This window comes from Phaenicophaeus curvirostris, chromosome 7 (genome assembly GCF_032191515.1).
Source record: "Phaenicophaeus curvirostris isolate KB17595 chromosome 7, BPBGC_Pcur_1.0, whole genome shotgun sequence".
NCBI classification, from domain to species: Eukaryota; Metazoa; Chordata; class Aves; order Cuculiformes; family Cuculidae; genus Phaenicophaeus; species Phaenicophaeus curvirostris.
Genome location: NC_091398.1, coordinates 23,483,970 through 23,510,354, shown reverse-complemented (window position 1 = coordinate 23,510,354; position 26,385 = coordinate 23,483,970). Strand labels below are relative to the sequence as shown.

The window sequence follows — 26,385 nt, the reverse complement described above, 5'->3', positions numbered from 1 at the left end:
TTCTTTTACACATCAGATAGGTATGTGACTATTTTGGGAACTACTCAGAGATGAGAATGAATGTATCAGGTCACATTCTAGTTTTGCACTTCTAACACTCTCTTTGGGCTGTTGAGTTTTTAAGACAAAATTTGCACTGAAGCAACTGTTAAAAGAGTTCTGGTGATCTGGGGCACTGCAGTAAAAGCCTTGCCATCTTTTAAATGGGTACAACATGCTGTGACGATAAATAGACAAGCTTGTATTACCATCCACCAACTCTTTGCATAAAGCTACAAAGGATAAAGATTCTTGAATTTTCCATCTACTCATTTTACACGAGTGGAAGACTGGAAGAGCAATTAACATGTATATAGGTACCTAGTTAGATTTCATCCTGATCCTCGAAGTATCTGAATGCTTCGTACAGACCTTGCTTCTTAACCTGCTGTTTGCTCAACTTCCACCACCTGTTTGCCTAAGTATGATATGAAATAATTTAGGGCATAATGGTAACTTGGTTTCTAAGTAGATTTTTTGGAACTACATTTTATCTTTTTTTAGTTGTTAGTGAACAATTGTTCCTGAAATTTTGTAATAAGAAGGATATGTGCAAACACTGGTTATTTTTTTTTTAATTTACCTTTTTTTTAAGTTTGGAAGAAAAGCTTCTCCGTAGGAATCTGTGCTCAGTCTTTGGTTTCTGTACATAACCTTGAAACAAGTGTGACTGCTGATCATAACTTAACTGTTTGTCTTGACATGTGTGGTTTCCACAGGTCATAGGGAAAAGCTGTGCAAGGACCAATTGATATCTTTGGTATCAATTAAAAAGTCAGAGATTTGTCTGGAGCTTCAGCTTGCCTAATAGACTAATTTATACTGCTCCTGGGAGCATACAGTTAAGGAGCAGTGGAAGAAATACTGCTTTAAGCAGTAAAAAATACTTTTACAATGGGAATTGTAGTCCAGTTTTCCATGAAATTCAAATGTTTTAATTTTGCCCTGTGCTAGCCTGTATGGCTGTACAGTTAGAAAAATGCTGGTGTTTCCATCTGGGATTAAAACAAAACACAGCTAACCAAATGACAAGAATAAAAGACAGACTGGAGGAGAGAACGTTAAACAGCACAGTGAACTAGAAAAGGTAGTCAGAAATTGGTCTCTTGTTTGCAGCACTAACAATGCCTTTAGAAACAGTGAGTATCAGTACCTTCACTTAGATAAACAGATTTTAAAATACGGCCTATGCATTGAGGAATTATAAAAACAGAAGGATGTCTCTGGGGAAGAAAGGCAGATGTTTAAGTTTGCTAAAATTTTATAGAAGTAATTATGAATTTTTTAGAATTAAACCATAAAACAATGATGGGTAAATCTTAAATTTTTATTTGTCTGTCTTCTTTTATAAGTATGTGTATTAAATGAAAACACCATGGATTTTTTGTCTTTATTTTTGTGTAATACAAAGGCAACTACAGGATATGCAAATTTTATCTCTCCTTTAATTCTATTATATATCAGCTATTATAGCTACTGAATTTCAGAGATTAAACACTTTTAACAACACTTCAGATTTCTAAACTATTTTAAGCTTGAAACATGAGTATTTTTAAGGTTTTGGACTCCATGTCCATATTTTTTTTAACTAAAGGATATTTGGGATCAGTATTTTAGTTTGGATGTTGTTTATGCCCCTCTTGCGTATTTCATAAAGCCTTATTAATTACTGATATTAATGCAAATTATAGAATAGGAAATTAGAATCATAGAATCATAGAATTAAAGCAATATTTTAATTGTATATATGTCCATCTTTCTCCATTAATTTTTTTTTTATTGCATTTCCCCCACCAGGAGATCAAACATTTTTTAAGTAAAAAATTATCTTAGGTCACTTTCATTCTAAGTTTTTAACATTTTGGTGATATTCAATTCATATTTTGGCAGTTTGAAGCCAACTGCTTTGGCTTGATAAATACAGCAGCCTTCTCCATGTGCTGAAATAATGCTTGCTTTTCTCCAAGCTTGCACTTTGGCTCCTCTGTTTTCTGGCCTTTTTGCTATCATAGAATCATAGAATCACCAAGTTGGAAAGGACCTCTTAGATAATCGAGTCCAACCATTCCTATCTGTCACTAAACCATGCCCTCAGCACCTGGTCTACCTGTCTTTTAAACACCTCCAGGGATGGTGACTCAACCACCTGCCTGGGCAGCCTGTTCCAGTGCTCGATGACCCGTTATGTGAAAAATTTCTTTCTGATATCTAGTCTGAACCTCCCCTGGCGTAGCTTGAGGCCATATCTTCAGATGTGATTTCATAAAAGGGCATACTTTGCTTTCACTAGTTTTGTAACAGCTCAGTGGGAGAGGGTCTTTGCTTTATATCCAGGCAGTTGAACTCCTGTTGATTTTATTGCACTTCCACTGCAGGGCATGTGCCTCCGTATAACTCTCTTTGCAGGACCTGCCTTAGTTACCCTATGGAATTATATACCTTTGTTAGGTAATATCAGTACATGAAGGAAGTTTGTAAATAACATATGGCCAATGAAGCTGTACCATTAACAAACAGGAAGAGACAAGTCCTATAAATGGGAACAGTCAACACTTTATTTTAACAAGTATTTGGAAATAATTTGATTATGTTGGTGACTGAAAGAACAGCTATTTTGCACTTAGAAGCAATCCAAACGAAGAGCTACTCTTCAATTTACATCAAATGAACATCTTTATTGCTTTGATGCATCAGAGGGGTGATAGGAAAATATAGTTTGTTTTTAATATGAAGAATTAAAATGATATCTCAGTGCAAGACCTTCCCTAACAGAATACCCTTGAGGTGTGTATGGTGAGAAGAGTTAAAAGGTCTTTTGGAGATTTTCCACAGACTGTTGTGCTGACAACACACAGACTGCACAGACTGAGCAACAAAGCTGGTGAAGGGGCTGGAGAACAGGCCTTATGAGGAACGGCTGAGAGAGCTGGGGTTGTTTAGCCTTGAGAAGAGGAGGCTGAGGGGAGACCTCATTGCTCTCTACAACTACCTGAAAGGACGTTGTAGAGAGGAGGGTGCTGTCCTCTTCTCCCAAGTGACAGGGGACAGGACAAGAGGGAATGGCCTCAAGCTCCGACAGGGGAGGTTTAGGCTGGACATTAGGAAAAAAATTTTTCACAGAAAGGGTCATTGGGCACTGGAACAGGCTGCCCAGGGAGGTGGTTGATTCACCTTCCCTGGAGGTGTTTAAGGCACGGGTCGATGAGGTGCTAAGGGGCATGGTTTAGTGTTTGATAGGAATGGTTGGACTCGATGATCCGGTGGGTCTCTTCCAACCTGGTTATTCTATGATTCTATGATTCTATGATTCTATGATTCTATGACTGTTGTGCTGACTGTTGTGTTGTGTTAGGTTGTGCTGACAGGAATAGTGAAGCAAGACTGCTTCTTCTCTTAGGGGCACTGTGAGTCTCTGACCATCTTCTAGTTTCAGAAGACCTGAGGCTTAACAGTGGGCTTGAGACTCTTGAAATCTCTGAGTTCCCTTGGGCACAGGCTACTGCAAGTTCCTTTTCCCAGTGTCATAAACCGGAATTATAATTTTCTATATAGCAAGGTGAGTGCTTAGGATTTAAGTTTACTGCAGCTGTTTTAACTCAGATATAGTCCTTCACGTTCACATCTATGTGTATGAATCTGTGCTGGGGATTTGGGTCATATTAGCACCTGTGTGCTGTGGATACAGCTGCACAGCCAGAGGCGCCACTCAGAGTAGTTCAGGCTGGTTCAAAAAACCAGCTGTGAAATTTACAGCTGATTCCCAAACCAGCTGTTAGCACGCTCTCCAGTGCACCTTGCTTTAGCCTCTCCTGGTAGTCCCTGTCTGGTACCAAAGATGATGAACACAGTCCTGCTCATGATGAAGAATAAGGAGAAGGAAAGAGAAGATCAAGAACTGTCTTCTGAGTGGAACTGAATTTTCAAGCACTACCCACTATGCTGACTTTCATTCTTGGCCCTAGAAATCTTGGACCTTGTTCGGTGAGTATTTTTTATGGCTGGGAAAGTATAGTTGCCCACAGAGACCATTCTGAACAGTTCCCTGTCTTCCTGCATAAGTGTTTGTTATTGTTATATGATCTTTTCATACAGAAAGAGATGCTTGAGCATTCAGCAAAAAACGTACTGACCTGGCAATCTAGTGCCGTGTAGTTAAACTGAGTAAATAAAAGCCCTGCCCGAAATTACAGTCTGTCTGCACTGTATGTGTCATAAATCAGACCTTCAGAAATACAGAACTAGGAAGCATCAAAAAGTCCTGTGTAATTTCTCTCCAGTTATTTTAATCACATTTTTTTTCTGATTACGTTAGAAAACAGATTAAATACAGTGAAACTAAAGTACATCAAGAAAACCTAGCATTCAAATACTCTACATACAGCATCTTCTCACCACACTGCTTTATATCTTATATCTTTACTCTGCTCCTGAAAAAATAGTTAATCTGACATTTTTCTACTCTGTATAGTGCCATGTTTCTATTGAGGTTCAAGAGAAAGAACAGTTTAAAACACTTCCAAGGAGGAGTCTTGACTTTGTCCTCTGCTCTGCCTAATGTGTGTTTGTTTCAGTTAAGGTAGATGAAGGAAAAGGGTGTTAGCTCACCTTCCTACTCTTCTTGTAAGCCTAGATAAAGACAAAACCAGCTCCAACCTAGATTATAGCATTTGCAACAATTGCCATGGAATATATCTGTTAATTTTACCATAAAGTCTGTGTTCCTTGTTCACGCTCTCTTCCCACCTAGTGGATACATGCCATCCCAGATTTTTATGTGTGGCCATTTTGCATGCTTTCTGCCTGTTTTGCATTATTTTGTAAGTAGGTTACAAGTCCTGTATGTTTGGGATAATGATTGCAATGAAGATGCTCTTTACTGGCGCAAGCCCAAACAAACCCTGAAAATTTAATTTTGAACATATTAGTATTTGCATTTCCAACAGACCTCAGATCTACATTTCCCGTGGTGGAGTAAAAATGTCCAAGCCAGTCTTTCTGCTTTTGAATTCAGCTATTTTAAAGCTGGTTACAGAGAAATTCATCATTTGCAGAAATGACTCAGTTGAAACACGACGTGAAAAGTTAGTAGTAGGGTAGAGCCTAAAGGGAAATATTTCTGTTGTTGCTATCCCACAGTTCTGCCAAGTACTAAAACATTTCATGCAGTTTCAAACAGTCATTTATGCACATGCTTTCTCCTTGTGCTTATATATTTCTTGCAATGCTTATATTTGCTTTCTTCCCTTTTTGGAATGGTCTGTAATACATGGCTTCTCTAGACGATCCTTACTTTTGAAGTCTGAACAATTCAAGTGCTACATCAAGCTTTCTGTTTGACTTTTGCATTTTAATACAGAGCCAAGCCAATTTCATATGCTAGTATTGACTATATCCTTGTTTCATAAACTGTGTAAGGTATCCAAGTTAAGCATAATTACATAATTAGGAGTAATTATAACCACTGCAGTAAATATATATCTGAAGCTATTTACTGTATTTCCCATAAAGTGTACTAGAGATCAAAATCAACATTGATACCGAACCCAATGAGCATTTATTGCTGGATATTGCTCATTGCTCTGAAGAAATAATTTGTACAATGGTAGTGAATTCGTAATTTTTCCATCTGTTTTACCATACCTATGATATTTATTTTAGCAGTATCATGAAAAAGATGTGCAAGAAAAGACAATATTAATACTATATTTATATCTGTTATCATTTGCAGATATTACTGATTTTTAAAATTGCAAAAGATAGAACCTCTATGACATAATAAAGATAAACATGACAGTTAAGTACTCAGCAAATCAGATTTACAACTTCCCTAAATTTGCAGCTCAGGGTAGATTTTCAGAAAAGACCAGCTCTCACTTAAGCACAGAATGCAAGACATTATTTTCACACTCCATAAACAATGAAAATCAAATCTCACAGAACAAAGATCTGAGTATTCTGATTCAGTAAACTTTTCTTGAAAATCTGGTCATACGTTGTAATACCTGGCTTGAAGGAAATGTGAACATATCTCGTAATGTAAAAGAACTGTGGGCACCTTTGTAAAGAAAGACACTAGTATTCCCACTAAGTAGCAAACTACAGAATTGAGTAAACAGCTACTTGCCAGGCGTGGTAAGCTGATTCATGTTCAGCATATAACAATACAAGCTGTTTTACTTATGTGGCATTGAAAGAGAATTTAAACAGAAGAAAAAAATTAATTCCATGTATGCTTGGGAATCCACATTTCCCTTACTCTCCACTGAATGCTGTAGAAATATTAAAAGTGAAATGAGCTTTATGGATAGACCTAACTAGGAACTTCTCCAGCAGGTTTCTGTGCGCTTTTCTTCCACTTGCTTAAATAGATAAACTTCACAATAACTCTAAGACTGTAGCCCTGAGATCCTAAAATTTCTCAAAATAGAATTGATTTGACCACCAGTGACTGAAGGCTGATACACTTTGCACAATTAAACCAGATCTCAACCTCATTCAATCCTATTAAATTTCTCCTTTGTACACTGTTACCTATTAAATTTTACACTTTGTACACAAAACCATTGTCAGCTTCCTCTAAGGATTGGTAGCGTTGCAGGAGAGGATAGACTCAAGAAACTTTTTTTTTGTATTATTGTTTTCTGTTAATTTTATGGCAGGTAACAATGAACTACCTTTATAATACTTTAATCCCTTTTAGAAAGTTTCCTTTGCAGATAATACCTAAGAGATAGCATGTTAACTTTGATCCCTGATCTCGATTCAGCATTACAGTTCTGGTATTTTATTCTGATAACATGGTAAGATATTATCAACCCACAACACAGGCATGTGTGAAGGCCTCTATACTGCCTAAAATATTGAAGGGAAAGCTGAATTTATCCTTGCAGGCTTTGGAAAGAGCAATTTGGGATGATGCAAAGTAGCCTTCAGCCAGTCATTTTGCTTACCCTTTTTGCTGCACTTGAGAAAGGCCGATTAGGTAGGCTTAATGGAATTGTCAATCCTGAACTCAAAAAAGGTTTATATTTAGCATTACCACTTTAAAATCATGCACTTCTTTTTCCCAGTGAACAGACCTGGGCAGTTCCATCGTTGAACTCACCGCCCTGATGTCTGAAATTTCCTATTATATTTCCTTTGATTATCTTGGGTTCCAGGGAGAAAATGGTAATATCAAAGAATAAAAATGCCATAACCCTACAGATTAGGGCTGTAGTTAGTATGAAATTACTTCAGTTTTGAAATATCTCTAAGTTATTTTGCTCCCACAATTGCTAGCAAATCATACAATATAATATATTGTGCATCTAAAAATGAATGAAAGAAGAAAGACCTGTTCAACAAGGTCTCAAAAAAGCATATACTTGTTGAACCTTTATCAAATATCTAAATATCAAATATGTAACTATGAAATATTTTCAAGCATTTAAAATCCAATTAAAACCAGATAAGCTTTTCAGTTATTCAAAAATCTTCTTAAAAATGAAACTTACCTGGTTTGGGAGGTTGAGTTTACAGTTCTTTTGTTTTAGATGTGGACCGTAAACTGGAAGTAAACACCAGTTTTTAACTTGTGTTAGTCATGAGGGTAAGTTGTTTTGTCGTACTTGTTTGTAAAGATAACTGTATTTCTTTGCAAAGCACAGTGTCAGAAACACAGCTTAGAAAAGCCTTGGTTGTCAGTCACATTCTGATTTTACACAAGCCTTCTAGGGCTTTAACCATTCTTCTTATCAAAAACAAGTCAACATTTGCAATTGGCTATTAATGACCAATCTGACAATGATAATTTGGTCCAGTCCAAGAATGAGAAATGATTTGTATATTGTCATTCCTTTAAATTAAAAATAAGACACATTCCATAGGGCTATGCATGCTGAATTAACCCTATGCAGAAATGAAGCACATACAAATAGCTACCATGAATACTACACTATATCGGTTACATACAGAAATGACTGCAATAATACTGTCAATGTGCATCTGACTTGAAATAAAAAACACAAAAAAAGAAATTACCAAATCAGAAATCCTTACATAATAGCACATTCTAATGAATACGCTAGATTTGTTCTCTTCTGCATCATCAAATTAATTGATTGTAGGGACAACCAGCATGGGTAATGTAATACCAGGAACTGTCTGTTGTTCTACACTCCCAAGATACTTTAATCTGTCACATATGAAGAGAATAAAAGTTTCTTTTAGACACTCAGGAAAGCAGGTTTTATCAATGAAATTTAAAGATCACATTAGGATGATTAAAAATAAAACGCAGCATGAAACAGATTTGTAAGTGTCAAATATGGAAGCAGTAGGGAGAAAAACTATTTTAATAACAAAATGTTTGGGTTTTTTAAAAATAATATTTAAAAATTCATTGCTGGTTTAGTCATTAGAAGCTTAGTTAATGAAGCTTATCAACACCTTCAAACAGCAGCTGACCTAATCATTAATAATACTCTTTAAATATGCTTTAATTGTCATACTGTTTGTTTATCAGCCTCTCTATATAGAAAGAACTGAAAGAAAGCATGGAATGGGTTACAAGTCTGAATAGGCAGCCAGGCCACCCAAATGGGTTGACTTAAACAAGTGATACCATGTCTCAGTTATCTTTTTTAATATCCTCAGATGGAATCACATCCCTAAATGTTGGGAATTTGAAGGGACACTGCTTAAAACCATGGATCTGACATCACTGCAGTACCACAGAAGCTGCAGGATTCCCAGTGCTCTCCTGCACACATTATGCTCCATGTGCTAGGGTCCAGCCCCAGCAGGGTGCTGAGTGCACCAGGGTGCTGGCAGCCAGATGTGCTGAGCTCCTGTCAGGAGGTAGTCAGCACACTTCTGATATTGATCATGGTATTTGACTGCATGGGGAAAGGTGGTTGGCGTTTGCCTAAAGAAAAAGGGCAGTATTAACCCTTGAGGGAAACGGCAGATTTCTGTCTCCGCTAGTCACTAACCTAGAGGAAACAGCATAGGTCCATTTAATCTATTGATCACCTTTTGAAGAAAATATGCATTAAAAAGCAGAAGAAGAGAAATGGAGAAGAAAGCACTGTTTTGCCATGACCTATATAAGGAAATGTTAGCAACAAACTTTTTCTTCTGAGATGAGATGGCATTTCAATGAGGTTACCTCACTACTGAAAGCCGCTACAAGAATTCCACATGATGTGAAAAATATTTCTATCTTAGAAGATGTTTCCTGCACATCTTTAATGATGCCAATGAAGTGCTGAATAATGTGTGCCAGGGATGTCCTAGTAGTTTGCCAGTGGCAGTTGCATTTATCTCCAAGTATAAGACTATTTTATCTTTAGCATTAAGCTGTTCAGATGACTGTAATCCATGGCAAAATAAGCACCAGAATGTCTGTTTTCTTCTTAACTCAAACGCGTTTACATAAAAGATCTCCCAAAGAAAACAAGGCAGATGCCTAACAGGCCAGGCAGATTGGCCTGCAATACAAGAAAACAGGGAGTATGTAGTTCCTCATAATAAAGTGGGTAGCAACATGAAATTTATACCATGCAGCACATTAGTAATGACATTTTGAAAAGATCTGGCAAACAATATCTAGGTTGCAATTTCAACCATCTTTAATGCATAATGTAACCACGATTTCCTAATGCACGTCTTACTATACTTATGTTACATAAAATGTGGTGCATAAAACTTGACATAATATTGAACGTACAAGTAAAAGAAATTTATAAAAGTAGTACAGAATGCCAGTTGTGTAAAGTACTTACAAATGGGTTATTGAACTAAGAAAAAAAAAAAGAAAAGAAATGGTAATTAGCTTATTAGTTCTTCAAACTTCCCAGAAGATATCGCTCAAATACCCTCCCTTGAGCGCATTAGTTGCCCATCCAAATACTCAGAAAAATGAGTATGTCTCTGAATACCAGCTGGCTCAGCAAGGAACTCTCACAACTGAGCTCCAATGCAAAAAAAGACACATAAAGGAAATAAAAACAAGAGCAGGCTACAAAAGAATACAGAAACACTGCCCAGGCATACTGGGATGGTCTTGGGAAGGGAAAAGCTGAGCTAGACTTGAAACTCCAGGGATATCAAGGGCAATAAGAAGAGCTTCTGTTGATAGCTATGTTAGCAGTAAAACAATAAACAAATAAAATGTGAGGTTGCTGCTGAGTGAGGAGGATGATCTAGTGGCAGAAGATGCAGATACAGCTGAGGTACTCTATACATTCACTACCTTAGTCTGGGAGACATTTGAATCTTGAGACAGGGTTCAAGGAAGACAGGGCTCTAGGTAGTGGAAGAATATTGAGTCAGGGTTCTCTTGAGACATTTGAGTCCAGCTGTGACAAGGATAAAGCATGCTGTGTTGTACCATGAGGAGCGTAGTCAATAGATTGAATAAAGTGATACTTTCCTCAGTGCTCATTAGGTGACACCTGGAATACTGCATCCAGCTTTGCATCTCTAGTACAAGAAACACATTGATAAACTTGTGTGAGGCCAGCAGAAGCCACTAAAATGGAGATGAACTTAAAGCACATGTCCTGTGAGGAGAGGTCAAGGGATGTAATAACAGCCTTTCAGTAGCTGTAAGGAAATTACCAGGAGACGAAGAGAGTTTCTTTTCTGAGAAGCATGGCATAAGAATGATAAATAATGCTTTAAATAAAAAATGGGAGAGGTTCTGATATAGTATAAGGAGAAAACAGTTTCAATATGAGCATAACTGAGCACTGGAAGAGGTTTCCCAGAGAGACTGTGTGGTCTCCATCCTGCCTCCCAACTGGTCTAAGCTTAAGCAACCTAGTCTGAATACTGTGTTGCTCCTGTTTTCAGCATGAGGCTGGACTAGGTGACGTCCTGAGCCTCCTCCTGACCTAAATTATTTTCACTCTCTGAAAATACGTTGTCTGTAGAAGACTGGTCTAACAAAAGGACTTCTTTGTTATACTGGAATGGTAAAATGTTATATATTAGTTAGAATATGTGCCATGCTAACAAAATGCTTTCCAACAGCAAACACAACTGAGTGATTACTATTTAAAGATTCCCATGTGAAACAAAGCATTACTTGTTACACAGATTGTGCCAGTTTCTAAAAAACAAGATACAAACAACGGGTGAAATCCAAGAGAAGAAAAAGTTACAATCTAAACTATGTTATGAGAATATCCCTGGTTAATATATCAAGTTTAGAGATGAGCTAGTTGAATCTGAACAGATGCACTATATCTTGCAGATATGTGTGTTTTCCCCTTAGCAAGTATATGTAACTCTCACAAATATCCAGGATCATGGAGGACAGATTCCATTATACACACCCAAAAAGCTGAATCAAGTTAGAGTCTGATGAAATTTCAGTTATCGGAATGTCTGGAGAGTGAGAGTTTTTTATTTTAGGGAGCAAATAAAGCTTTGGTCATTTTATGATACATGCAGCACCAGTTAAAGACAAGTAATGCTCAGATAAGATCCAGTTTAGCTTTCTTGTAGTTTAAAATTTAAGAATGATGCATAGGCTCTTTATGGTTCTCCTGAATAAGTGCTACAACTATTAAAAGAAAATCCAATGTGAGACTTGCAAATGGTATTTTTTTTCCTGTTTGGAAAAATTATGAGCTTAGCAGTCACGGAACTTTCTTAACCACACCTCCTATACTTTTTCTTTGTCATTTCTTTGGCAATTCTATTTTCTATATAAAATTTGGAAACCCTGAGGGCTGAATTTGATACCAGGCTTACACTGGAAAAAATTGAACAGGACTTGATTCCACATTCTTTAACTCTGTGGCAAGAGAAGGAAACAGTGTGGCCCTGCCTGCTGTTCAGAATAACCCCAGCTGTCTCTAACCTTGTTCTAGCACTTGAGGAGCAGTAGCGTGTAACCTCTCTAACAGAAGATGTAATTTCTCTAGTAATTATCCTTTATTACAGACAGGACAGAGATATGCTTACAACTGCATCATCCTAGGATGTCTCTTTTCTCAGACCCGGCCTGTGGTATGAGATACTCATTTAAGAATAAGTCCTATTCAGCACAATTCCTATAAAGATTGTTTAGACTATTGTAGAATATAATCCCACATTCTCACTCTGCTTTCCAGTTCTTGGACTGGTTCATGTTTGGGCTGTGGGGTTTTTGAGGCATTTATTTACAATGCAACCTCGGTGTACTGTCCTAGAAAAGAGAGTAGCACAGTGCAAAATATAGAAGAGACTGATGGTTTGGAACTGTGAGCTTTTTGAGAACAATCTGTCTTTCAAGGTAAGACACTCACTGCATTAGTCAATCAGCTCATTAGGAGCAAGCTTAAATTGCTGTTCAGGTCAGACTTCCTGTGATTGAATGTATTTAATGTGAATAATGCTTTATTAGTAAAAATATTGTGAACTATAGAATATCAGCTTGTATTCTATGATGGAGTAGGAGGCAATTGTGGCAGGTCCTCAAACTGGTTGTTAGACCTCTTGAGAGGGAGAAATGTCCTTTCATTTTATATATATATATATGACACAATATATATAATTGAAAATCTAGTTCTAAATTTGCTTTTATATGCAAAAGTGAAGATCAGTAAATTCTTTTGCAGTAACTGAACATCCTAACTATAATACTTCAGTTATGTCTGATGTTTTAGTGCCCATGGCCCCTAAGGGGCACAAGCAAATCTGGATAATCTTCTTTGTAGGTAACAATCCAGGTTAAACATGTAGAAATGTTTCTCCATAATTTCCAAACCCATTTGATATATTTTCTTAAATTCCTCAGAAAATGGAAATTAAATGCTTTACTCACAACTTATTTATATACAGGAAAAATGATCCCAAGGTGAAAGGAAAAGGGATTAAGACCAAAATATTACTTAAAAGGGAAACACTTCACTCAGTTCTCATGAAGCATGGACAAATGCTCTTGCACATTCAGATGTGAGAGAAATCGCATTTGAAATACAAGCAGCTACATAGAATGCATTTATCTGGTTAATAATTACGTGTTGCTTATGTCGAGTTCTGCAGAGACAGTGGTGCTACTGGCAATTCTGCTTCTGCGTGAACTGGATCTGCTTGTATAAATGAGGTCAAAAGACAGCGAGAATTGAAGAGTTTATTGAAAAGCTCCCTCAGCTGTAATATTCTTGTTTTGTGAAGCTGTTGTCATAAAATAAAATTATGTACCTGTCAGCTGTCAGGAAGAAGAGTTGCCTGTGCACCATGTATTCCTTCCTCTTTTCCCCTCTTTAAATAAACAGTAACCAGAGACGGGGCATGCCACTTGCACCTAGTGCCTGATCTACAAACATTACACATATCAGACATTAACTGCTTATAGCTTGCAGTAGTAATTAGTATTGTTTAAATAACTTTTTAAGCATTTGGGAGCAGCTCCTTAGACCCCAGTTCTAACCCTGACAAGAAAGAAGGGATTAGCAAGTTTTAGGAGAAAGATAAATGACGTCTTAACACAGTTTTAGTCACCCACAAACACTACTCAAACTCTGCCTTATTGCTTTAAAAACTTTTCTTTGAAATTCTGTAGGTGAAACACCAGAGGCATTTCTGTGCCACCTCACATTCTTGTTGCCAGAGACAATCAGTATAACTTATGGAAGCATTAAGGGTGCTCCGAACTGTGGACCAGCATGGACTGGCTCAGGACTGACGTACATATTCACACCATTAATCCACAGAGAAGGCGCAGGTACAGATTTATAGGTATCTGGTTTCAAGGCTGTTATTCTCTCACATAATATGGTACGTTGTCCATGACTCCAGAAATAGTCCTTTAGGAAAGAGTTATCATTTCTGTTGGATAGACTTTGGTGTTAAATTGACTCCTGGTATATTTTATTAAAAATAATGCTGTGTACTTATGATGAAAAAAAAGGAACATACTGCCCTTTCTTCTATTATCATTACTTAAAATGACATGGACTTTAGGTTTTCTTTCTTTCTTCCTTTCCCATTTGTGAAGGGAAAGTTATTTTTCAAGCAAGTAGAAAGAACTGCCACAGTATTTTACCTTAAATATCATGACAATAGGATTTATGGACCACTGAGTTTCATGATTATTGAAAGCAGAAAAAGAAATTCTTTCCTGTACAGCAGCCATAAACATGCAAAATACTAATGAGATTATCTGGCATTTTTTCCAGAGAGGAAGTAGTAAAGCAGATTGGCACAAATGAGTTTTGAAAGGAGGAAATTTGCAAGCTATTTTCAGAGATACACTTGCATTGATTTGAATGAAAATCAGCAGAGAATGCACTAAGAAAGGTCAAAGGCTCCAAGGTCTCAGAACAGCTGGGAATACACACTCTATAACATGTGTGTTAGTGACGAAACATATTTACATGATGATTAACTGCTTTTCAAGCAGCTTAGGTGTAAGACAAAGATAAAATCCCTAATATATATCCATCCTTTTTCAGAAGTGATCTCTGCCTCTCTACCCTGCAGATTAAAATGGAGGTTTTTGTCTGTTATGCATGTTTCTTTCATAACTTGTGGTCTTTGTATACAGCAACTCAGATACAGCTAATACTAGTATAGCAATGGCATAGTATGGCTCTACCAGCAGTCCACTAATGCTTAAAGATCAGGATTTTTACTACTGCAAAAATTAAACTTTGCAGTTTAATTCTGTGAAAGCTGTGGGTGCACCAGCCAAGTCCTGTATCTCTAGGTATTTATATCTTGCTCTCAGTCCTTTAGGAGTGTTCCTGGGAGCAGAAACACTCAGTTACTAGATAGTCTCATGCATTTGCTCTAAAGAGGTCAACATTTCATAAGCTGATATTGTCAAAGATCAGTGTATTTGGTTATTGTGACAAATCCTAATTTCCTGGTATTCGAAGTAAACTCTTGTTGTGTCTCTCTGAATGAAACTGAACCTTTAGGCAAGACTTTCTCATTTCCACTGCAGTCTAATGTAGCAAATCAGGGATTTAAATGAGCTCATGACAGAATGTGCAAAAAAAAAAAAGGATTTTTATTGACTATGGTACTATGGAGGAACAAGGACAGGAAAGCAAAACATTTCAGCAGGCAGGGATGTACTGAAGGCAGTTGTGATTTCTGGCCTAATGTATCTTCTGGTCATTTCTACTCAACTATCAGCAATGAAATAGTTACTAATGTTGACATTTAAACACTGTCTTTAGGTTTTGGTTATATGAAGTCTCTCTGTTAATGATGAAACTGGAATATATTATTTTGGGGGATAACGCTTCAATGCTATAATACAGAGTATTATTGAAAGTAGGTATAATGAGATCTACAACTAGAGTCTGGTTAGTGAAATGGGAAAAGACAACAGGACCTCCCCTTTCTACTGTTTACTTTGACTTTATTATTTACACTGAATTTTGGTATTCTTTGTGGTGATCTTTACTGATAAGATTTCACTATGATTACAGAATTGAAGAATTTAGAAAAGCAGAAATGAAAAGGCTATATTGTACCAGGAAGTTAGCGAGGGAGATTAAAATAGGGTATCTGTGGAAATGCTGGAAGTCAAAAATGCATTTTTTAACCAGTTATGGCTGTAATTCTGCTTTCCAAAGGAAATATAATTTCCAAGAAATTATTCAAATATGTATGTTATTTCATTTAAAACAAAACTTCTGTACCATAATGAAAAGTTCAAACTATACAAAATTACGACACCGATACTTCTCACCTCAGATGTGAAATTTCAGAGATGTAGCCTGCATGAAACCAGTTGTAACTAGAAAGCCACATTATCCCATTGCCTTTGTCATGCATCTGCTCTGCCTAGATCTAGGTTCACAGCTACAGTTCTGACTGCTTTTGAGACATGCAGTTTCCAGAGTGAGTTAGTAATTTCCATAGTCAGCTTGGTCTTGCTGCTTTGAATCCCACACTGCTTGATTAAGCTTTTTCCATACTAGGCTAGGAAGCTGAGAAGAACATGGACTGTCTAGCACATAGATTGAGTCATAAATTAACTCAGATACATAGAAAACAGTTTAAAACTGGACTTGAAACCGCTATAATAATATCTAATCCACACCACTATTCTCTTTCCATTGCTGAAACCAGAGAGAACAGCATCAACATTGGTACTATCAGAAATGCAATGTTCTGAATTTTGTATAATAACAAATATACATAAGACTGCTATACGAAAAGCAGTTGCTCTTCCCCCATGTGTCTTGGCAGGTATGATATCCGATTCAGTCTCTGCATCTCTTTTTGATATATGGGCCAGTTTGGTGAAAAAAAAGAAAGAACCAATCAATAATGCAAATTCAGAGTGTGGAATAACTCTCTTATCAGAATGTAACATTAGAAAGGATGCACACTGAAGTTGGAAAGAAGATGCAATAAAATCACATGAAACCACACCAAAAAATAGACTAACAGCTTCTGTTCTTTTTGCCAAAAAGAACAAAAAGTCAAAACAAAAATAGCTTTCACTGAAACTGCAAGGACCATATTCAATGTGGATAAAAAAACTTTATCAGGTAATTATAGAATGGCCTGGGCTGGAAGGGGCCTTTAAGATCATCTAGTCCAAGCCCCCTGCAGGAACAGGGACATCTTCAACTAGATCAGGTTGCAGAGAGCCCCCATCCAACCTGACCTTGAATTTTTCCAGGAATGGGCTTCTACCACCAATCTGGGCAACCTGTTCCAGTGTTTCATCAACCTCATTGTAAAAAGATTCTTCCCTATACCTAGTCTAGATCTACCCTCTTTTAGTTTCAAACTACTACCCTTTGTCCTTTCACAACAGGTTCCGCTAAGTTTGTCCCCATCATTCCTGCAGGCCCCCTTTAAGTCCTGAAAGGCCGCAAAAAGGGCTCCGGAGCCCTTCTCCAAGCTGAACAACCTCAACTCCCTCAGTCTTTCTTCACAGGAGAGGTGCTCCATCCTTCTGCTTATTTTTGTGGTTCTCCTCTGGACCCACCACAGTAGGTCCATGTCTTTCCTGCAATGAAGGCTCCAGAGTTGGATGTAGTAATCCAGGTAGGGTATCACCAGGACAGAATAGAAGGGGCAGAATCACCTCCCTCGACCTGCTGGCCACGCTTCTTTTGGGACAACCCAGGATACAACTGGCCTTCTGGACTGCAAGCCACATCACTAGATCATGTCCAGCTTTTCATCCACCAAGTAAAAGATGAAACTTTTCTCCATAGGATATCATTATAAACAGCTTAGAAAAACTTTTGAGTATGCATATTATATTGTAACCTCCTAGTGCCATTTGACTCCAGAACATGACACCTTTCTTACCATTGCAGGATTTTCTTTCCAAAAGATGCAGTAGCTATAATGGTAGTTGTATTCTTCATTCTTTGTTAAAATTACTTATATCTAATCATATGTTTCTGACCTTAAAAATGACAAAGAGAATAAATTTAAAGGCAATTAATTTTTGTTATATTTTTCTTCAGATACTAGCTCTTATTAGGAGGAATACATGAATGGGAAAAAATGATCTTCTGTAAGCCCCTCCCCTTCTTATTGAAAATAAAATCATGTTAATCTAAGGGGAAAAAATATTGCAACGCCAAGGAATTAAAAACTATAATTGAAATTGGTGCATAAATAAGCCAACCTAGTATATCTGAGAGCTGCTTTATCATAACCATTAGGTGTCCCATGTGAAATGTGAATGAGAAGTGACTTACAGCTCTGTGCAGGCTTGGAAGCCATAACTGACTGGGGATAGGTAAATGAGATATTCTGTTCATCGAGGTATTGGCTCACTGCTGATGGCGCTCCCTATTGCAAAATCCAGAAATACTGAATGGGACGAGGGATAGTCTTGTCTCGGGAAAAGTATTAAGTCTTCAAGTAGAAAGGTTACTCTACAGACATAGGAGGTCATCCATTTCTGATAGTTCAGCACCATAACATTAGAGCTTTGATTGAAGTGGGTATTTTTAATGGATGTTTGGAAAAATAATGCATCAAAATAGGGTTTTGGATGGCTTTTTTGATGGGGGCTAACCCTTCCTTTGTCAAAATGCAGTCAGATAGTATTTCTTAAACCAAGAACTCCTACAGCAGCACAGTATTAGCAACTTGATTAATTGGCCTTTCTCATTAGGTCTGAGTAAGGTATTGAATTTATAGTCAAAACTGCACTTGCTGACCCTCATGTTAGAGTTAATCTAAAGGGACTCGACAGACATGTGAGAGTCTCTCTTTGCAAATGTATTTTTAATTGATTGGTAGATTCACAGCATTTCTAGAACACAAACAAGTGATAAAATGCCTATGCTGACTAAATTCTAGATGATGACCTTCTAAATGAAGTCTTAATCTTTCTATTTAAAAATATATATAATTTTAATTTTATTTTGTCAGTATGTTTACACATTTCTTAATTTTGTTATCATCAAAAAAAAGAGCTTAAAAGGCCTTAAAATATTAGTTTGGAATCTTATTGCATTTTGAAAATACAAATGTGTTTAATTTGTAGTCAATTGTAGCAAATTACATTTCCCAAACTGGGTAAGTGGCAAGTAATTTGTGAGGTTTGTAAACACTGCAAATAATTGCTTAATCTTATCTTTGCTCAGACCTATACTCTCCTGTATCGTGCTTCTTATACCTAGCTCCTGTGATGTGTATAGGGTTAGCTTAAGTGATCTCCTTACCTCCCTTTAATGGATATACTCTGTAAGCTTAGATATAGCCCACTGTTGTCCACAAAGCCCAGAAGAAGTAAAAATAGTATTGTGTGATACAATCCCTTCTGATTATCATATATCCATTCTCAATCCCAAAATAATTATACTTTTTATGTCAAAAGCTGTACAGCTTTACCACCTCAAGCAATATTTTACAGCTGTCAAGAATGATTTATGCAATAATGACTTAAACTGCAAAATGGAGTCCTCAAAGAAAAAGCTGTCAAACATTTTCACCACAAATAACTTAATTAAAATAAGAATTGATATTCTGTATAAACAATGTCTTACTTTCAACTACAGATCATACAGCTATGTGATTTGTGGAAAATGAAGCTGTGAGATAGTGAAGAATATACTGTACTGCTAGTTAGATATCAGAGTGTATTTTATAATTAATCAGATATTAATACCTAATTGGCAAGACTTTAAAAAAAATCTATTTCAAAATAACAGTTCTTGTGATTTGTCTGTATTTATCTATTGTTCTTTTAAAAAAGGGATGTTTACATTAAAAAAGAAATCGACTGAGTCCTTAATTCCATGAGTGCATCCAGTGACGTTTGTGGAGATTCTTGTGTGATGTGAACCTATAAATTCAGACTCTTACTTTTGGCATCCACCTGTTCCTGATAACCATTAATTCTTTTGATAACTATGTAATTGCCTACTGTGGCTCCACTCTAGCAGGACAGAGTTTCCCTGGATTGTGTAAATACTCTTCTAAAAGGAAAAAGAAGTGAGGAGAAATTTAACCCAAATGCAGGCTCTGTTAACAATCTTATTCTGATACAAATACGGCAAGAGGAGCTAGTAAGGCTGCAAACATTAAAAACTTCTGTGAAGACAGGGAACCAGTGTGGTTGGAACAGGGCTTGCTGGGTACATAAGTAACGCTGGCATCCCACCCCTATGCCATCTAAACGATTACACAAAGCTACCATAAGTATGCTCTCCCTCTTCTCTGCACCCTCCCCACACTGCACAGTGGAAAGGGAAACATGCCCAGTCTAGGTAAGGCACTCAAAAAACCATGATATATCCAATTTGTGTTCGCCTTTGATACACTGTATCTTCTGTTTGCCCCCTTAAAAGTAGTTTAGATTCAAACCACTGCCATTTTCTGAAAACCAACTTGCTACAAAACTTTTCCCATCCTTCTGCCCCCATTTTTTCAAGTGTGTGATCTGGCCTAAAGATTGAAGCAGCGAACAAACAGCAGCATTCAGTCTTGCATCATCAAGATGTTTAAAACTCAAAAATCTTGCACTTTTTTTCACGTGGAAAAGTGGACTACGGACCAGTACAGAACATTAGGAGCCTAATTCCCAGTACGTATGAAATACTATTTGTCTAGTAGAAGAATTTCCTTTTAAGTTGAACTTTAAAGCTGTGACATTTTAAAACTATGTGAGGGGGTATTCAGAATTAAAAAGAAAAAAGTTAGTTATAGAGTGATTCCCTTACTGATATCTGCATTGATGGGCTTCTGATGACAGATTAGCTTTATAAGTGAGAGCATATAGGATTCCACTGACATTTGCTTTACTTTGAAATATTAAAATAATTTTTCATATAATCAGTGGCTTATGAAGGGTAGATAATACTGTGATATGGAATAGGTTTTACTTGAAATTCACCAGACATTTATTTAGAAACATGTAATATGGTCTGCACAAACCCCTGGCGGTGGAACCTTAAGCAGTTCACACCATCGTGAGCTGTCTTCCTCCTCCGTATGCTTAGTATTATGCTAAATGTTATACAATGGGTGGCTATGAAATATAAAATCAAACTTTCAAGCAGTGTGTAGCTCATTGGAGTAACTTGGGTTACTCACATGGAGAAAGTTACATTTCTAACTGTACCCATACTGACCTCTTAAAATATTCTTGTATTCATCATGACACATAGTGGAAAATAAGCCACTAACAAGGCACTAAATTCTCAAGTTTTTACAAAATTATTTACATTTATTTTGCTTCAGAACCTATATTGTTATAATATAGAGAATATATTATATAGAGAGCATATATATATATACACACACACTATCTACATTGCAAAAACAAATTTGGAAATTTGAAGAAGTGAAGTAACTGAGGATGAAAAGTGAAGTTCGTATTTTCAGCAATTTAGAATAACTGTGGAACATCTTTACTGACATTTATTATACCCATCACATAGGTAGTTTCATTTTTATGATACCACATAAACTTCAGATCTTTTCATTGTATTTTGTAAAGAAATTGAACATTATGTAAAATGAAACAAAAAGTCTATATACAAACGATCAAGCTGTCATAAGTTATGCATTTGAGTCTCAAACCTATTTTGTATTTTGTCGATTTTTGCCTGTAATTGGTGACTTGATATTTAAAATTGTATTTAAAATTCAAAATAATCTACCTGTTTTTTTTTAAAATTTAGTAGTGCATATTGTGCACATGGTAAGGCCTGTTCACATTTTGACCACTAAAATTTTAAGGAATTCAATCTGTCTAGGTTAGTTTCTGTAGTTTTTAAAATTTCTTAACCTTCAAACATAAGTAATTTCAAGAAACTATTCACAGAAGTGAAGTTGCTGAAAGCCCTTATGCAGAAGATTGTTTACACTGAATAATCCATAACTTTAATTTATAACGTGTTTCAAAATTCAAAACTATTTACAAAAGATGTCAATTTTTACAGACAGTTTGACTTGGTTTGCCTAAAACAGATTATGGTGTGTTGCATGATGCCAGAATTCGGCATTTACGAGAAATACATATTTATGATAATTGACAGATAAGCAGTAGTTCAGTTAAGCGCCTTTCCCTCCCTCCTAATATCTTGAGAGTATGAAGCACTTTTAAATGAGCAGATCTCAAAACAGTGCTCCAGGCTGTTGGCTGTGAAAGTTAGCAATGACATTCTCCTTTTGCAATATTATTTTTAACACACGCCGAGTTAACACAAATACAGGCTAGATGTGCAAAAGACACACAGTGTCAGGCCTTCTGAGAAATCTATGTTCAAGGCACAGCTACAACAACAAATCTTGACCGAAATCTACTCCAGACCATCGAACCAGAGCTAAGAATAAAGGACTTCACTGAGAATGTGCTAAGAAGAACATGCTTAAATATTGGTAGTGTGGGTAGAATGGTTGGCCTGAGTCCTATCTGAATTATCCCAGCCTAAGCTAAAAATAATATTACTTAAGCCCCTCTGAGATAACAACAGAGTTACTAAGAACAGGGTTTAATTCTATGACTTTAAAATGTGAAAGCATCCGTTGCATGTGATTCTAAAATTGATGCAAACAACACACTGGCACTTCTCCAGAACTAATTTAAGCTCAGCATTTGAATATGATTTTCCTTTTCCTTCTCTCAAGAGTGTGTACAACAAGAGACAGAATAAGGTACACCACTTATCCATGACTTGGATTTGTTTGAAAGATGGGTGTTCCTGTAAATGACCCTGGGTGATCAGAAAAAAATACAACCAACAAACCCCTACATAAAGCTATTGTGTATCATAATTCGTTTTCATGCATATGCATTTTTTTCATATGCAAATACAGTCATTTACTCATTTCATGCTCTTAACAGACAAAAAGCATAGCAGATATAGCTATTCTTCCTTGTACCAGCAAGGTACTCGGGTACATACTGAGTCTTCACTGAATAACAGGGAACCTCTTTGTAATTTAGCCATCTCAAAATTTAATTCTAGGACAACTTCTGTGGTTCAGTTGTAGAGTAGTCCAACTTCACAATATCTCATCTCTGAAAAAAGACTTGTCCCTTTCTTTATATGCTAGATTTTTCTTCCCGATAGGCCATTTTTTTTTTTTTTTGCTACTTTTAACCTTGTACTTATTCCAGTAAAATACTGTATTTAAATCAAGGTACAGTTCTAACTGCGTCAGACTGGCAGTGTTAGGCTCCCTGAAACTGATATGTCATTCCCATGTCCTGTGAGACAAAACAGTTGATAAAAATTAATATTCACAGGATGTCCCCTCTATGCTGCTTGTGTTACCTTGTCCATTGTTGTAGGGCTGTTTATTTTAGAAGATTTACATCTGCTTTCAACCAGCTAAGAGGAGAACTTCTGTTCAACAGCTGCAAACACAGTGCTCGTTTCATTCAGCTGTTAGAGGCAGTGCACAGTGAGACATATATACACACACACACACACTCTATACGCCCTGAATTTTCAGGGCAGATTCCCTTACTCTTATACTTCCCTTACTGGTTCAGTACTTCACTGAACTTCAGAGAAATTACGACACTGCTCCAGCAAAAGGATCTGGCCAGCAGATCATACACGCTTTCGCTAATCAGCTGATAACCAAACACACAAAATATCTTGAAAAGAAAACCAGACTTTACCATCTTTGTGATAATAGGTGACTTCTACTTTCCTTTCTTCGGATCCCAACAGTGCTTGAGCAATTTGGGCAATATGATGTCTTTTGGTCTCTGGCCCATGAAGAAAATCACAGGTGCAAGGTTTCTGCATCACATCTGGTCTGGAGAACCCGGTCATCTCACAGAACCCATCATTGCAGTAGATGATAGCACAATTCTGCACTCTAGCATTAGCAATGATGAATTTTTTATCTGCAATAGAAGAAAGTGATGCATTTTTAGTACCCTTTCAACTTCTTATAAAGTGTTGATTGCATGGGTGGATGCTAAACAATCTTTCTTTTCACTGGGATGCCTGAAGTGCAAAGATTTTCAGTCATTTAATGTAGCGAAGTTGATCCATAGTTTTTAAGGAAATGGCAATAAATTTAGAACACATTCATGATTAAGACAGTTGTATTTTAAGGAATTAAAGCAAGATTAACCAAGCCTTTTGCAAAAATCCTTTTGACTTCAGAATTTTATCTCTTATCCTCACTGAAACACAGGTGATGAGCACCATCCTGTTAGCCATAACTCCAGGAAAGTCCTTCAAAAGTTAGCAGCTTCTTTTTTGGAGGAAGTGGGGTCTAAGGAAGGGGACTCAGCTCAGGTAAAGGGCTTCCTGGGATAAGGTCCAACCAGTTCAATCTACTCTGTAGGGATTTTCATTGAGGTGAATGACAGCAAGTTTATAGCCAGAATTTTAACAAAACTTACGTACATGATTTTTTAAGGAAGTTACATTTAAAAAAGAAAACATACCCTAGTTAGAAAAAAAAAAGAAATATGAAGAGAGGTGAAAACCAAATACTCTGTTCTTGGAAACATTTTTCATAGTCCACTGAAGTTCTGTGCCTCAGTCCATCACCCATTCCCAAACTCTCACCTGACAGAAAGGTATAAAAGTTTTCAACTGTTATTTCATTTGTTTCTGTTTACCACTATTACACACTGTCCCCACCAGAATTATAAATGTGCAGCTTTGATACATTTACTGTTAATAACATTACTTTCTGCTGATTTAATCACACTAATAGGTCTCTTACTTTATAAAAGATTTTGTATGTGACATCAATTATCTTAGCAATACAAGTCTTCAAATATTTTAAAGCTCTTATGTCTTTGAACACAGTGAAATATTTGGAGAGAAAAAAATAATTTCATTCTTGCTTTTTCTACTGCCTTTCAATCATGCTGTACTTTCACTAGCATTTGCCTATGTAGTAAATAGTGCTTTATTCTGTTCAAAATATATACACTTTACTGGATTAAAACCTTACTTGAGTAGCAACACTAATTTAGCAGTTAGATAAATCAGGACTACAAACCTATTTTTTTCTCAAATATTATAAATTCTAAATTGGTAACATGGGTTTAACTCTAAGGAAGTATATAAACCAGAGATAGCTGTAAGGGTTTGCACCAGACCGATACTAAAATTATGCTAAATATTTAAATAAATGTACATATCTAAACCCTACTGTTCCTAAATTAAACTCATTTTAAGCATCAAGTGTTCCTTCTTACTGTTAACAGTAAACCAGAGTTCTCGCTGGGAAAAACACTTCAGCTTCAGTCTCGTCGACAGGTATTCAACTGCTGCATTGGAAAAGATATCACAGACTCTCCCTAAGGATGCATTTGCACTGGTTTGACAGATATTTTAGGCTTCATAAACAAAGCAGAAATATTTGACAGCTATATTAAAAAGCAGCCACGACAACAAGGTAAGAGTATTTTCCCTTTAATAACTCCTCTGCAGATTACCTGTTTCCTCTAAATCAAAGTCTGACCGCTCTGTTTTGAAAAGACAATGGTAATGAATAACAATAACAATAATAAATCTAGCTTATTTTTCAGACATTGCACAGGCAGCAGGATTGCACACTCAGCTTTTAAAACCATCTCATCGGTTCCAAAGAAGGTAAGAGATTTAAGTTCTATAGCTATACAATACAGATACAGCAAAAAAACTATTCCTTAAAACAGTGGGACCAAGAAACCCCAAAACAAACCAAAAAAACGGACAACAATTCAAGTCAGTAATCTGTATTCTATATCAGAAACAATGCTAGTCCTGCCAAGGATCCTCTTCTTATCTCTGGGCTTTTCTTTCCAAGCTGCAAACTTAAAATAGTCTGGAGCTGCTGTCCATCTAGTCACAAGCAGAATCAAACTACTGTAGCAAAACAGGTAGAAAGAGAGAACTTACTTTGCCCTTCAAATTTTCGTATGATTGTACCCAAAAATGTATTTTGTGGTGCCACATGACCTCTGCGAACAGGCATGTTTGTACAGGTCTTCGGTTTTCTGTGGACAAAGACTTCTCCGAGGAGCTCCTACGCGGCTCCAGCCCAAAGCATCGAGCCAGCTACCCTTTGTGACATATCATGGTCCTCTGGAGATCGGAAATCTCTTCCCATTAGCACCACTTCTAGACACACGCTTTTCCTATTGGAGTCAGATCCATCCCCCAGTTTCTTTTTTTTTTTTTTTTCCTTGTTTTCTTTTCTATATTTTTTCCTGGAGGATCGCGGACGCTATTGTCTGACAGGGGGTAGGGGTGGGGTAAGCAGGAGGAAACAGGGGGAGAGATTACAAGGGTAATCGATCTCTAGCACCAAACATCGCCAATTTTCCAAAGCAAGCGGCTGGGACCCGGCGGTTTCCGACGCTGTAGTGATGGTTAAAGGGCTGGAAGACTTATGTTGCTCCTCTGCTAGAGGGAGTGACGTTCCCCCCGCTCCGGGTTCCACCACGGCGCGCAGCAGCTCGGATTACTCAAGCGTGGTGTAGCCAAAGCCAGCCAATAAATCTCTTCAAAACTCAGCGACCAACAGCGGCATCGGGATCGAGCGGCACCCCGGCAGCGCGGCGACGAACCACAGCCCCCGCCGCGGCGGCTGCGAGGGGGGCGGCGGGGACCGCGGGCGCTGGCGGCGCGGGGGGAGCCGCCGCCTCCGGCCGCCCCAGCTCCTCCGCCCTCCCCTTCGCCGAGCGCGGCCCGCCGGGGAGCCCCAGGCGCTGCCAGGGCCGGCGAACGGAGCGAGAGGAGGAGGGAGGGAGCTTTGTACACGCCCCGTCTAGAGGGGGAGGCGCGAGCGGGGGTCGATTTCCCAGCGACGCGGGGGAGCGGGGAGGGAAGGGACCACCGGAGCCCTCGGCATCCTTCCCCGCCCCGGCGGAGGGGATCGCCCCCTCCTCCCGCTGCGCGACCCAAGCGACGGATTCCCCTCGCCCCACGCACCCCTCCTGCCGAAGCGGGGGGGGGG

General features: G+C 37.6%; 1 protein-coding gene across 5 annotated transcripts in view; it reads right to left on the bottom strand.

Annotated features, from left to right (window-relative positions):
• KCNH7 (potassium voltage-gated channel subfamily H member 7) overlaps positions 1–26,038 on the bottom strand; it is a 233,314-nt gene extending 207,276 nt beyond the window's left edge. For all 5 annotated transcript variants that reach the window (XM_069861215.1, XM_069861217.1, XM_069861216.1 and 2 more), the window contains exons 1-2: positions 25,326–26,038; positions 23,093–23,323 (exon numbers count right to left, since the gene is read on the bottom strand). In XM_069861215.1, the coding sequence (XP_069717316.1) occupies positions 23,093–23,323; positions 25,326–25,401 (307 nt within the window). In that variant the 5' untranslated portion in view covers positions 25,402–26,038. The remainder of the gene's footprint in view (positions 1–23,092; positions 23,324–25,325) is intronic.
• Positions 26,039–26,385: the final 347 nt, after the last annotated feature.